The 13,711-nt window shown below is 38.7% G+C and overlaps 1 protein-coding gene across 1 annotated transcript in view; it reads right to left on the bottom strand.

Annotated features, from left to right (window-relative positions):
* The window catches only part of LOC108550244 (neurotrimin), a 180,814-nt gene that overhangs the window by 94,350 nt on the left and 72,753 nt on the right, over positions 1-13,711 (bottom strand). The window contains exon 3 of the mRNA XM_017903941.1: positions 6,574-6,718. Within this exon, the coding sequence (XP_017759430.1) occupies positions 6,574-6,718 (145 nt within the window). The remainder of the gene's footprint in view (positions 1-6,573; positions 6,719-13,711) is intronic.

Here is a 13,711-nt window from a genome sequence, read left to right as displayed (position 1 = left end):
TATAATATTATAGTATCGTTTTGTTTAATAATTTTTCATTTTTACTGTTTCTTGTAATTTTATTCATATTTTTAATCATTTAAATTTTATTCCAAATATTTGTTTGTCTAATTTTGCATTTCCATTTTCGCTGGATTTTATCATTTCCTAGTAAAAGTAGAACTTAATCTTCATTGCATTAAACAGGGACGGGAATCAAGTGACAATGCTATTAGAGTGAAATTTATTCCAAGTTCAGTGAACCGGAACTCGCTGACGAAGCAAATACACAATTTAACTCTCACTTAAAATCCACTCTTAAACTAAATGAAACATTATTAACACTTGGTGTTAATACCGACTAATAACTTTCGTACTTTCGAATTTCATCTACCACTACAGTTATACTAAATAGCTACGAGGAGCGTGAATAATCGTGTCCCTTTTATTCCGATGTACCTCGTAATATTATTTCTTTAAAAAATTTCAACTTTCGTTGTGAACAGTTTTTAAATTACCAATATTTATGAAAATATTCAGTTCTCACGTACCATATGATTGTCTGTATATCTATTATATATATCCTCTGTATCAAGAAATTTATGTCGAAAAAGGGAAAAGAACTTTCGATGTTAATATTAATTTTTATACTATCTATATATTTTAATTTTTCATCTCCATAATGATTGCTGTGAAAAGCACAGATGGCTCGAAATTATAATTTCCGCTTAAAAATTCATGTATGATCTTTCAGCTTCGTCGCATGATCGAATGAACTCGCAATCCTGCGTCATTCGTTTGCAATATTTTTTCGCGTTACTCGTATTTTTCGAAAATTCTTTGCACTCTACGTGCATCATTCTATACATCTTTTTATCGCGATATCACTGGTAAGATTCTCGTGGAAGCGAAAAAGGCACTCAGCAGTGAAATCCCGTGAAATCGTTGAGCAGTTGAAAACAAGAAACTCTCGAGCTGGGATGATTATTTTAACGGGACGAGAAAATAAAAGGAGAAAAGTATGAAAAAAAAAAAAAGAAAAGAAGATTCTCTGATGCTAATCTCACGAACTCCGACAAAATTCGAGGGTTCCAACTTCAATTAGGTTTAGCACCGTAAAAATACTCGGCGGGGTTAGGGTCGCTGTTGCCGCATCGCCGCTTTCGCAGGAAGTAATTTCGACTCTTTAATGAAATTTTAAAATTTCCCGCCGACTTCGGATAATGCGCGAAACCGTGTTCGCTTCGTGGCTCTGGCGTTGTTTAATTTTCGCGAATTTCAGCCGGATTGCTGGTAGACCGAGTTAATATTAACCGGTTACATCTCGCTGCTGGCAGAATCGAAACTTTCAATTTCATATTAATTGATTCTGCTGCAAGATAAAGTATATTCCATAAATCCGAGGCTTGCTATGCATGGAGAGACGTTGTAGGATTTTCAATGCTCGACGAATCGGAAACTATTCTGAAGGATTAATATGTAAGTTTGTTCTGTATATTTCAATGTACAAGAAATGTAATACATTGTGTATATTTTAATATAATTTTGCGTATTTTTGGAACTATATTGAATTAGAAAATTTGATTTCGGATAATTAGTAGACGCGAATAAAATAATCGTGGAATATTCAAGATTATCGAAGTTGTATAAATTTCTTGAATTTTATGTTACAAACTCATAGAATGTTTATTTATTTAGAAAAATTTTGATAACATAAAAGGCCTGCGAATGACTCATTTTGATTAAAATGATATTTGTGTGATCTTCAAACAATATTATATCTTCTTTCACTATCTTCAATTATAAAATTAAAAAATGATTTCGAAATTAGCGTAGTATTAAAAATATAAATACCTATGGGGTAAAATAAATCATTATATATAACTATGTACATACATTTCCCAAGCACAGTGATAAATGTTGAGATTCAATAATATTAAAAATTAATGTATAGTAAATTGTGCATTAAAATGTTGTTCCAAGAGCAACTGTATTCAGCATGTTATCAATCATTCTTTAGAAGAATGCTGAATGAAAATATACTATTCCACGGTCTCCATTTGTTTCTCGTGGTGACATGATCCGTAAAATATATTGTATTACACCAAGAATCGAATATCCTTCCATAGACGATGTTACTATCGACAAAATTCTTCTTCATATCCTTGTATACTCTGATCACAAATCTCAATTTAAATTTCGTATCGCAGCGGCCATTTTTAAAATATATTTCTCTCTTATCGATATTTGCCATTTCACCTCAACGGTATACGTATGAGGTACCTACAAATTCTGCACTCTGCATACGTTGTGTCAATAAAAAATGTGGACTCGTATAGCTGTATATTTATATGAAGCTCGTGTCAATATATCAATTCGTCGTTTGATAATTATATTATGAAATTAAATTTTTAATGCGTGCATAAATTGGCAGATATTTCGTCTTTGAATTCTATAATTGGCACTTCGATGATGGCTACCGCGAAATTATTTTTGCTATTATTACTATACTATTATTACTATTATTACTACTTATACTTCAATATTAAAATTTAAAGTAATATCTTTTCTCAAGCAGTATGCATCGAAGCAACAGCAATAATAATTTCGCGATGGTCATCGTTGAAGTGTCAATCATAGTATTCAAAGGCACGAAATATCTGTCAATTTATGTTCGCATTAAAAATTTTGTAATCCCTTGACAGCCTCTTGATAGCGAAAGTTTACACTGGAACTTAGCACACCCCCTAACTTGCCCCTAGACCCAGGGTGCCTGCATTATGCAGATACCTGACTGAAACAAAATTTCAGCTTGAAAATTATCCGCCGATAGGGAAAATTTCGTTCTCGATCCATGATGGATAAGATGGGTAAGGCGCTCACAAGCCTACTGCAAATAATATATCAGGCCAAGTACCTCGGCTTTTGATTACTTTAGAAATTGCCGTAGACGAAGCGGCAACATAATCTCGTCATTTCCAAAGGAATTAGCAGTGACACGGCCGCGTCGAACAGCCAATAAAGTCATCTTAAACTCGGCTTCTCGTTTGCGAGTGCGGCAATTATCATCTAAAAGCGGGAGATTAACTTGGGAGCGGCTCAGCTGTGTAACGACGTAAATTCGCCCGTCGAACGCGTTAGTTTCACGTGATTCGTTAGCAACGAGGAAATGCACTCGCAGCTTCCTTTCGCGGCGATTTTAACTTCGCTAATTACTTCGTCGAAGGGCTAATAGAATTTGTATCGACGGCCCGTAGAGATACGACTGCCTAGCCGAGTCTCGGAATAGCAGGCTTCATAGACAGCCCGTAACTTCGCGTTGGAACGACTTGGACCATCTGCGATATCTCCCGTCTTTGACATTTCGTATTTCAGGTTAAATTTTCCCGCCAGTGAAAGATCGCGATGAAACATTAGTGCCTGAAAAGTTTCCCGCCGAGCACTTAATTTTGGAAATACAGAACGTCAGCTGTCACTTTGATCGCCACGCGACGTTAAATTCCGACATTAATGACGTCGTGACATTTCGTTGGTCGAAAAGTTTAATGCATGCACGGTGTCTAAAAATACGTTAATTTTATGCAATATCTTTCTCCGTTAGTCTATAACTTGATTATGTCCAATGCGTATTTTTGTACTCGTGAAATGACATTCGTCTCTATTTCTCGGGATTTTTCTACTTTTCCAGCCACGTTCTTAACCCGGTGTCGATTTCCACCCGTGTCTGTCTTTTACCTCTCTCGCTGCTTTATTTCTGAAACGGCAACGAATATGCCTTGGCATTTTCATTTCCGGAGAGACGTCGTTGGCCAGTAGCGTAAAGATAATGCATCGATTCCGTTCCAACCTGTACTTGGCCGCACGTGTAGGACCATAAAACAATTCCTACGCATTTTTATTGGCAAAACACGGCTCCGGTCACGGGGATGCCCCTATCGGGAAAACTATAACTCGTATCCTTGCGGTCGGCGTGAGGTAGGGTCGACTAAGAGGGTTAGGCGAATCGAATGGGACGCCTCGCGAAGGGAGCAAACGCTTGGCCGTGCTTGGTGCAGGAACATGGGGAGAGAGGGAAAGAAAGACGGATAGACAGGGAGAGAGTGTGAGAGAGGGTGGAAGAGAGAGGGAACAGAGGGAAATAAAAAGGAATAGAGACGGATAAAAGTGTCGACGGTGAATGGGGTTGGCGGGGTGCAGGGTTGGGCAAGAACCACTTAACAAACTGCTGAACTCACACCCCGTGGGATTTTATTTCTACTTAAATGGAGTTGCCGAGATACGCATTGGATACGGATTCTTACCGGATCTCCAGCTCCGAATTTATTTGTACCGTTTGTTAGATTCTCTCTATCTTTACCACTAGCTCTTCTCGCGTTTCCATCTCCCTGTTCCTTCTCTCCTTTTCTCCACTGGTCTCCTAAAATTTCTTTCTACAGCTGATGGAACTGTGCGCGGTTCAAGGTTGCAGTGCGCACCGGGTAAAGGTATCGAAATCCCGGTCTCTTTTTGTCTCACCGCGTATTTGCTCAGTGTTTGTCCGCTGAGAAATTGAGGCGAGATCGGTAAGTTGGAGTCACGAACTTCTTGGAACAGTTTTGGAAGCATTATTAAAGCTTCCCGGTGTTTTCTTCCCATTTTGTCCTAACTGAGACTGTTAATGCACTGTCACATTCGTTTGATTAGGTTTCGAAAGGAATTTTCCTATGGATTTTGTGCTATGAAAATAATTTGTATAGAGAGTGAAAATGAAATCAAGGTTGTCCAATGAAGTTCTTTGAATTAGAATGTTATTTAATAGGGATTAATTTGAACAAAGAACGAGAGGTTCAAAGGAAAGTGGCATGAGTGACAAGAGCAGAGAGTAGAACAGAATTTTAGTACTAGGGCTACCGACTTGTCATGTATACTTAAATATTCGTTTTCAAGAACTGCAATTGTGAAATAAATTCATTTTAATCCTTTGCACTCGAAGATTTTTTCGTTACAGAAAAATAGTAATTTAAAGACTATCTGTCATAAAGTCGACGATATTTTTAAAACGGTAAATAAGAAATCGTATGCAAATTAATACGTAGAATTATTTTATTTCGACATTCCATGCATCGCTGGCTAATTTTAAGTTTAATATATTAATTAACACCGATCTTTAGAATCTGATTAAGTGGCGACTGAGAGTCGAGTGCAAAGGGTTAATATAGAACTATGGTGCTCTTCGTGATTATTGAAATTCCACAGCTGCTTTTGGCACAAGCATCTATTTGTATCTATCCCTCATTGTCACGTCACTTCGATTAACATCATGTATGTGAATTATAAATTAATATCTATAGGTATTTATAGGTAACTTGCTGAAATGACGCTAGATCATCGAGCCACGTGACTGCTCCTAATTTTAATACAGAACTATCGTGCTTTTCGTAATTATTGAAATTCCACAGCTGGTTTTGGCACAATTAATATCTATTTTTATCTGCCCATTGTTGTCATGTCGCTTCAATTAATATCGAGTATGTAAATTATAAATTAGTATCTATAGGTATCCATCGGTAACCTGCTGAAATGGCGCTAGATCATCGAGTCACGTGACTAGTCCTAATTTTAATACGGAACTATGATGCTTTTTGTAATTATTGAAATTCCACAGCTGCTTTTGGCACAATATCTATTTTTATTTATCCATTGTCACGTCAATTCAATTAATATCGCGTATGTGAATAATAAATTAGTGTAGGATACCAAAAGAAATCGCGAATCGGCTATTGCCAACGAAAACAAATTATAAACCGATCGATATCTTCTAGAAGCAAATCGAAAAGTTATTCTATATAACAAAATTAAGTTACGCGACTCCTCTACGGGGAGGTGAAGCGTAGGTTAAGGAAAGCATAAAAGCGTGGTCCTTGATAACCAAAACAGAATCCTTGGAAATCGGTTGTGACCAGTACAAGCGTGAGTCGCTTGGTGTTGGAAAGAGAGTTTTAAAAGAGTGCGTCTTTTCCCTAAGTTAAATCAGTTTACGAGTTTTGAGTTTGCGTTATCGTGTTCTTGTTCTTTCGTGAATTTTCGGTGTCTCAAGACCAATTTCGCCATCCTACATTAGTATCTATAGGTATCTATAGGTAACAAATGACACTAGATCATCGAGTCTCGTGACTAGCCCTAAATTCCAAATAAAATTCTCCCTTAAAAAGTATCGCGTTTTATACTCGGTCGTTTTTGAAAAATGTTCGCTCGTATCATTTTTTCCGAGCTCTCTAATCGACATAATCGCCAGCTATCCGCACTCTCGCGATTTCCATTTTACTTCGATAAAACGAATATCAATCTCACTCTTTGCCTCTTAAACGTCCTCGAGGACAATGAATACGTGAAAAGAAAGAATAGGACGCCTCGGAGAATCTTTCTATTTCTCTTTTACGCCCATTCCATGCATCGCGTATCAACTCGAGACAGAGCCTAGCTGCACGAAAGACGCTATGCGAAATATTCTCTGCTCGTTCGAGGCAGTGTACACGCATAATGCAGCCGGAGTAATTGCAAAACGGTGACGGTGGCGCGCGAAAATAGGGATTCCGCGAGAACGCGTCGTCTCACCTTGTACACGCCAAGATTTTCCACGGTGCAGGTGAAAATGGCTTCGCGACCCACCGAGACTGTCAGGTTGCTCAGCGGTTTGCCAAACCTGGGTAAATCTGCAACACGAAAGGTCCTCGTCTTAAGTATCCCGTCACGGTGAACGCTTTACATAACCGTGGTATACACGCTTACTTACTTACTGCTACTTATACTTATAACCCACCTAGGGGCGCGCTAAAGTTTACAAAGTACTCGAGAAACTCGCCGTTGAATGGGACGAGTTAACGTAAGCGGGTCAAGCGCAGACTAAGCCAGCCTCTTTATATTTCTCCGCGAAATCCTTATTCTTCCGATTTCACGGCAAGCCAAGTTCGATCATTCCGAGTATCCGAGCTATGGTCATCGTCTCTGTCTCGTGCAAGTAAAGAGTCGAAGGACGCGCAGATCAAAGGGATGCGGTTTTATATTCTCTCACTACTCGCCAGTAGTCCCCGGATATTCGCGTAAATGGGACGATATTTCTATAGAAACGCGAGAACCTGTGTTTTTGTAGAAAGTTGATGACATAATGGAACCTGGCTTGACAGAAATTCGCTCCTCCTGTAAAAGGTTTTAACCGTGTAACATTTATTTCCTGTATTTTTCTTTTCATTTTTCCCGTGGATTATATGTTTGTTGTATTTAATCCGTGAAATTTGATATTATTTATCGAAGCCACGAATAATGGTGTCCGATTGAAGAATAATCCGTTAAAATACGATTAAAAATTGAATACGAGGAAACGAAATTTTCTAGCATCCAATCATGTGATCAATAAATCAAAAGGGACTTTTGACTCTGATTATATTTTATTTTTCTTGGTGGTATAAAGTAAACGGAGGCTCGAAGTCTTTTATGATGCGTGGTTTTGGAATTGATTAACCCTTTGCACTCGAGAGGCGACCCTCAGTCGCCATGTAATCGGATTGTAAAGGTCGATGTTAATTAATATATCGAATTTAAAATTACGATACGACGCATGGAATATCGAAGAAAAATAAATCTACATTTTAATTTCTATACGATTTCTATTCCTATCCTCGACTTTATGCCAGAAAGTCTTCGAATTGCTATTTCTTGGCTGGAGAAGAGTAGAAATTCAAAGATTCTCTACTAAAAAAAACTGACTATTCTTTTGTGAGTAGTAAATAAAGAATTATATAATAACAGAATTGTAGAATTATTTGATTTCGATACCTCGCACACTGTTACGTTACGTTACGTTAAATTTGATATATTAATTAATATCGATCTTCCAAATTTTATGAAACGGTGACTGAAGCCCACCTCTCGAGTACAAATGGTTAATAAATTGTGTTTTTGTAAATAGAAAGTATAAGTAAACTAAATACATGTGGGGACCTAAAATACAATGTAGTCACGAATATTCATAGTATACACGTGGCGGGTACACACCAATAGCAATAGATCTCACGCCATACACCAACATACGACGATCGCCCTTCTGCACACGCGCAGGACTGTATTGTTATTTAACCCCTTGACTACGGCAGACTTTGATACGCAAGGGCCGTACCATACGGTAGGAATTGAGTTACGATGTGAGCCATTTTTGTGAAAACAAGCGCCCTCCGTGTCAGAAAGCCAAGCTACGTTGAGCGCCTATAGGCGACCTTCGTGTCACAAACGAAAAATTTCTAAGCGCCCATAGGCACCCTCCGTGTCACAAACGCAACATTTCTAAACATCTATAGGCGCCCTTCGTGTCACAAATTCAAAATTTCTAAGCGCCCTAAGATGCCCTCCGTGTCACAAACGCAAAATTCCTAAGCGCCCATAGGCGCCCACAGTAGTTACAAACGCAACATTTCTAAGCACCTATAGGCGCCCTTCGTGTCACAAATTCAAAATTTCTAAGCGCCCTAAGATGCCCTTTGTATCACAAACGCAAAATTGCTAAGCGCCCATAGGCACCCTCCGTGTCACAAACGCAACATTTCTAAGCACCTATAGGCGCCCTTCGTGTCACAAATTCAAAATTTCTAAGCGCCCTAAGATGCCCTCTGTATCACAAACGCAAAATTCCTAAGCGCCCATAGGCGCCCTCCATGTCACAAACGAAAAATTTCTAAGCGCCCATAGGCACCCTCCGTGTCACAAACGCAAAATTTCTAAACATCTATAGGCGCCCTTCGTGTCACAAATTCAAAATTTCTAAGCGCCCTAAGATGCCCTCTGTATCACAAACGCAAAATTGCTAAGCGCCCATAGGCACCCTTCGTGTCACAAACGCAACATTTTTAAGCGCCTATAGGCGCCCTTCGTGTCACAAATTCAAAATTTCTGAGCTCCCTAAGATGCCCTCTGTATCACAAACGCAAAATTCCTAAGCGCCCATAGGCACCCTCCGTGTCACAAACGCAACATTTCTAAGCACCTATAGGCGCCCTTCGTGTCACAAATTCAAAATTTCTGAGCGCCCTTAGACGCCCTCCGTGTCACAAACGCAAAATTCGTAAGCGCCCATAGGCGCCCACAGTGGTCAAGGGGTTAACACGGTCCCCGTATCGATCGCGTATTGACCGCATATCTTACACGTGGTGCAGACGGTGGACTGTCAGAAAGTGAGAACAAAAGATTTGCGATTTCTTTCCCAAAATGGTATCCTCCTATAGTTATTTCTTTTCACCCATATTCCGAAGAGAACCGTTAGTATAAAATCGTATAACTCGTGTACCAGCGATGTAAATATATTCGATTCGTATCATAAGCTATCTGGAGGTTTACCATGCGGAAGATCGTCAGAGACTGGAGGAAAAAATTGCAATTCTGGCATGGTCATTTGCTACAGATACCACATTGCGAATTTATGACACGTCGATCGTCATTGATACCAGGACGAAAGGGTAAGGGTCTGGAAATGCACCTGTCCAGCGAAAACACGAAAATTCTGGCGCGTATAAAGAATCTTCTCTCCCATCGACTTTTTCTATAACCGTAAATTTTTCCGGAATAATTCATCAGGCTTTTGTAACAATTTCTTTACGAACACGGTTGTATTTTATGCTTTATGATCGATAAATAAAGACGAAATGAGAAGGGAGAATTAACCGTTCCGTTGTTCCGTGACGTTTAATAAATATCGAAGTCGAAGTAGATATAGCAAATACGTAAATATAAATTAATTTGATTCGGATCTGGAATAAAGAGAGCTATACCGTGGCAAAAATACGACGACGTGGGATCGTGTCGTAAACCTGGGCAAATTCGAATAGACCAAACATGACTAACGGAGCCATATGAAATCGTCTTTATTGCGACATATCGTACTTTCGTTATCTCACTGTTGTCTGAACAGTGAACTTTATTCGCGCAAATTTTCATGCTTCTATTGATACCAGTGTGCGGTTACCGACTCTTAATATTTTCAACCCGCGAATTACAACGTTGTCAGTAATTGCACCTTGCATTTTCAAATGCTATCCGATTTTATATTATTCGTAATATTCTGCAAATTCTTAAAATACGATTATTTAAATTCCTCTGTTTGTTAAAGGAGTCAATACCTGTTTAAACACAGGCTCCTCAATGATAGTATTCCCATATAATTACGCGAAAATTGGAATGAAAGAATTGGATGAAAACCATATCGAAGAATGAATTCGCATTCAATCTCGCTCTCGCTGATAACTGGCCCATAAAGTCCCTAAGTAGCCCCATAAAAAGATATCCAAACCGATTCATCTCAATCCAAGCTCACTTCCGACGTAGCACCCTCGTAAATACAAAAGTCTGTTGATTACGTATTTTTTACAACTCCCATTGAGCACTATAACCTCCTTAACTATTGGACCTCTTCTTTTATCACCCTGTGTACTATAAAACAGCGAGCAGTGAAATTAAATTCCAGTACAGTGCTATCCAAAATTTCTAAGTCTCTCATTCCCTCTTTGTCAGCTGAATTGGTCACTCTGATACCAGTATCCTGAATGACGACTCATTGGCACGTGCTCGGTCCCAAGACTGTCCATTCCATGTCGAGATGAAAATTTATTTGTTTTATTTGTTCGTTACTACACCTGGAAATTACGCGTGTCAGTCCCTAGCAGAGGAGCATAAACGTCGCTCGATGACGGTGACAGCGGTCCAAATTTTTCTGAATTTCTACTACCTCCGAATAACGCTGGAACCAGTACACACCTTGAACAACCATACACGACCAATAGGAAAACTCGCACATACTATTCACACCTTGCAGCAACCGATCATAGCACACCCAAACTCATATAAACACTCACACACCTTGACTGATTTCTGCATAGATTCGTACGCAAACTCTTGTGCTGAGCAGACAAAGCTCAATCCATTGCTTGGATTCGCTTCGTGACATTTTGTTAAGCTCAGTGAACGGTATTACAATCGATACGCGTGAATTCGCAATGATTTAAAAAGCCCAACCTGGTCTGAATCGCTTAAGCTCGATTAGACTGCATCCTCTACCCTGTCGCGCGAGGGTAGCGGGCCCTACAACCCCGCGAAACTACAATCGAGAGTTGCAGCGTTGGAGAAGCAACAGGCAAGATCCACATTACGTAGGCACAAAGCACTATGGAGCCATACATCTAGCCGAAATTCATGCGATATTAGTTGCTTTCGCTATAACAAGCAGTGGCACTGTCACTGAGCCGATAAACGATAATCAAACGTTAATCGTGTTCTAAGGAAATATTGATTCTCCCGGGGTAAGACGCAATCTCAGACGCGAGCCAATACTAATTAATACCTCGAGCATTAGCCGGCTAGTGGCGGTTTAATTCGTTTAAATCCGCGGACGTGTCCAGCGATGTCCACGGATTAACGCCGCCATCTTGCCAACGAAATACCATGACCGCCTGCTGCTTAAGAACCGTGCAACTTCCGTTCATTATCAAACAGCGCGCGCAACTCTTGCAGTATAATTAAATCACCGGTAATACAACACCTTGCACTTTGTCCGCGCGACTACGCTCGCTTGCCGAGGTATGCTAGAAATTAGCGTAACGAGTGCGAAAGTCGAATAAATATGCAAATCGAACGCTCTCCATCCTTCCTTTTTTCCTTTTCCTTTTCTTCTTTTCTTCTTTATATGGTTAAAATTGCAATTAAAAGTTTTGACCAGTTTAAAGTCCGTCGAGGTTCATCCATTTTTTCAATTTAAACTTCCTAGGAGTGACTAGTTAGAACTTATAACGACGATTTTTAATCACTCGTGACGATGGTTTTGCATTGAATTTATTTCCCGTCGAGTAAGTAGACGAATACGAGTATTGTCTTGAAATTCAAGAGAGTATAGAAAATTTTGCGTCGATATGAAATCTCGATACGAATTTTTGCCATCTCGATTTTAATTCCAGCTGCGCTGTTCGTGTTAATAAATTCGTGATTATGTGTAGTGTCTCTTTCGGATTATTCGCTCTATGATATATTAACCTATATCGGTAGGGATTTTAAATTTAACTGGTTTGATATAGTTAAGTGATAACACAGGTAGAATTGGCACTGCTTAAAAGCTTTTCAATGTTATTGGAGCAATCAGGTATCGGAGCAAGAATATTTCTGTCGAGAAAGTTATGAACATTTCTCTATTCGATGTGAAATGTACGAAATAGATGGCTTGTCGTAAATCTGCGGAATTAAGGTGATTTTGTCGCACTTTGTTAGGATTATTGCTTTAAATAGCAGGGGGAATATTAATGACTATATATAATAATTTAGGTATTTCAAAATATGTGAAATAAAAAATGAGTAGGAAATATTTTATATAAAACATTAATTGAATAATTGTTCATAATCCTAAAGTTATTGTATCATTTGTTCTTCAAATTAAAACTTTGTTCTACTCTTAAATTTTTACACATTTAATGCTATTTCTCATAAAATTTTCTACCTCTTTGTAGAAGGTGTTTCATATGAAACACTAAGTATAAAATAATTTATTAAATTCCAAATTGTGCAGACAGTTCTCTGATCATTTTAGAAATTTTAATTTACGAAATTTGTTATTATGCACTATTTTATGAACATATACATTGAATTCTAAGGTACATATACTCACAAAATTAGAATTTGCTCTAGTATATTCAAGAGTAATTAAAGTGGAAAACTATACCCTTCTCATCTTAATTACGTATTCGTCGCAGTAAGCTAATATTCTGCTTATTTTAACTTTCAACAATCCTCCTTTAATTACTTTCCCTATAATTAAAAATATATCTCAGCAACACTCTGCTTTTGATACAGATCGTTCTTCGCTATCTGTGACAGATACAATCATCGAGTCATTCCTTCTTTCTCTTTTCAACGACACTAAATAGCATGATTTAGATCTACTAATTGCCTGAAATTTTTGCATTGAGAACGTATACCAGGTACATGCTCTCACTCAGGGAGACGATGTATCGCACGCAGGATAATTATGCAATAAGTGCACTCTCGCTTCGTCAGTCAGTCTTGCACATTCGAATGTTTCCACTCGAGCTTCTTATGGATGATTGAACCAATTGACATACCAACATGCGATATATTGTTCCTACGTACCAGGCAATTTTAGAAACTAGCGTGTATAATAGGGAATGAAACGATGAAAGATACTATAAACTTGAGCGCAGTTGGTGTGCAAAGGTTTGAAATTCTGTGGTGAAACGTTCAATGGGAGATGGTCCTGTTGGAACCCGGATTTCAATATACAATACGGGTTCTAGCAACAAGGCTGCGTTGGAAAAAAAACAAGTCGGCTGTGAGGAAGAAATAAAAATTTCGCAAATTTTTTAGAGGCCTATATAATGTAAGAATATATAAGATTAAGCTATCTCCGGTTTCCGATAAGGTGGCGAGAATGAGAAGCACGTAGGAATGATAACCGGAGTCTCAAATTGAAGCGGCGATTCGTTTGATCCACGATCAATGAACAAAGGAGTCCCATCTTTAAAAGGCTAGGTCCAGAAACGTACGGGACAGTACTCGGACAATTCTGAGACAGTTCCTAGACAGTGTGTTGAGAGCAGTTATTGAGAGACAGTGATTGAGAAAGAGTATTAGCGATCAGTTTCAGTAAAACCTCCTTACAATAATGTAAGTTTTTGGTGGAGTGAAGATGAGCATTGGCCCTTAGTGAAAG

Source organism: Eufriesea mexicana, unplaced genomic scaffold, assembly GCF_001483705.2.
Source record: "Eufriesea mexicana isolate 0111107269 unplaced genomic scaffold, ASM148370v2 scaffold2645, whole genome shotgun sequence".
NCBI lineage: Eukaryota > Metazoa > Arthropoda > Insecta > Hymenoptera > Apidae > Eufriesea > Eufriesea mexicana.
The sequence above is the reverse complement of the archived record's forward strand: the minus strand, read 5'-3'. Positions and strand labels throughout refer to the sequence as shown.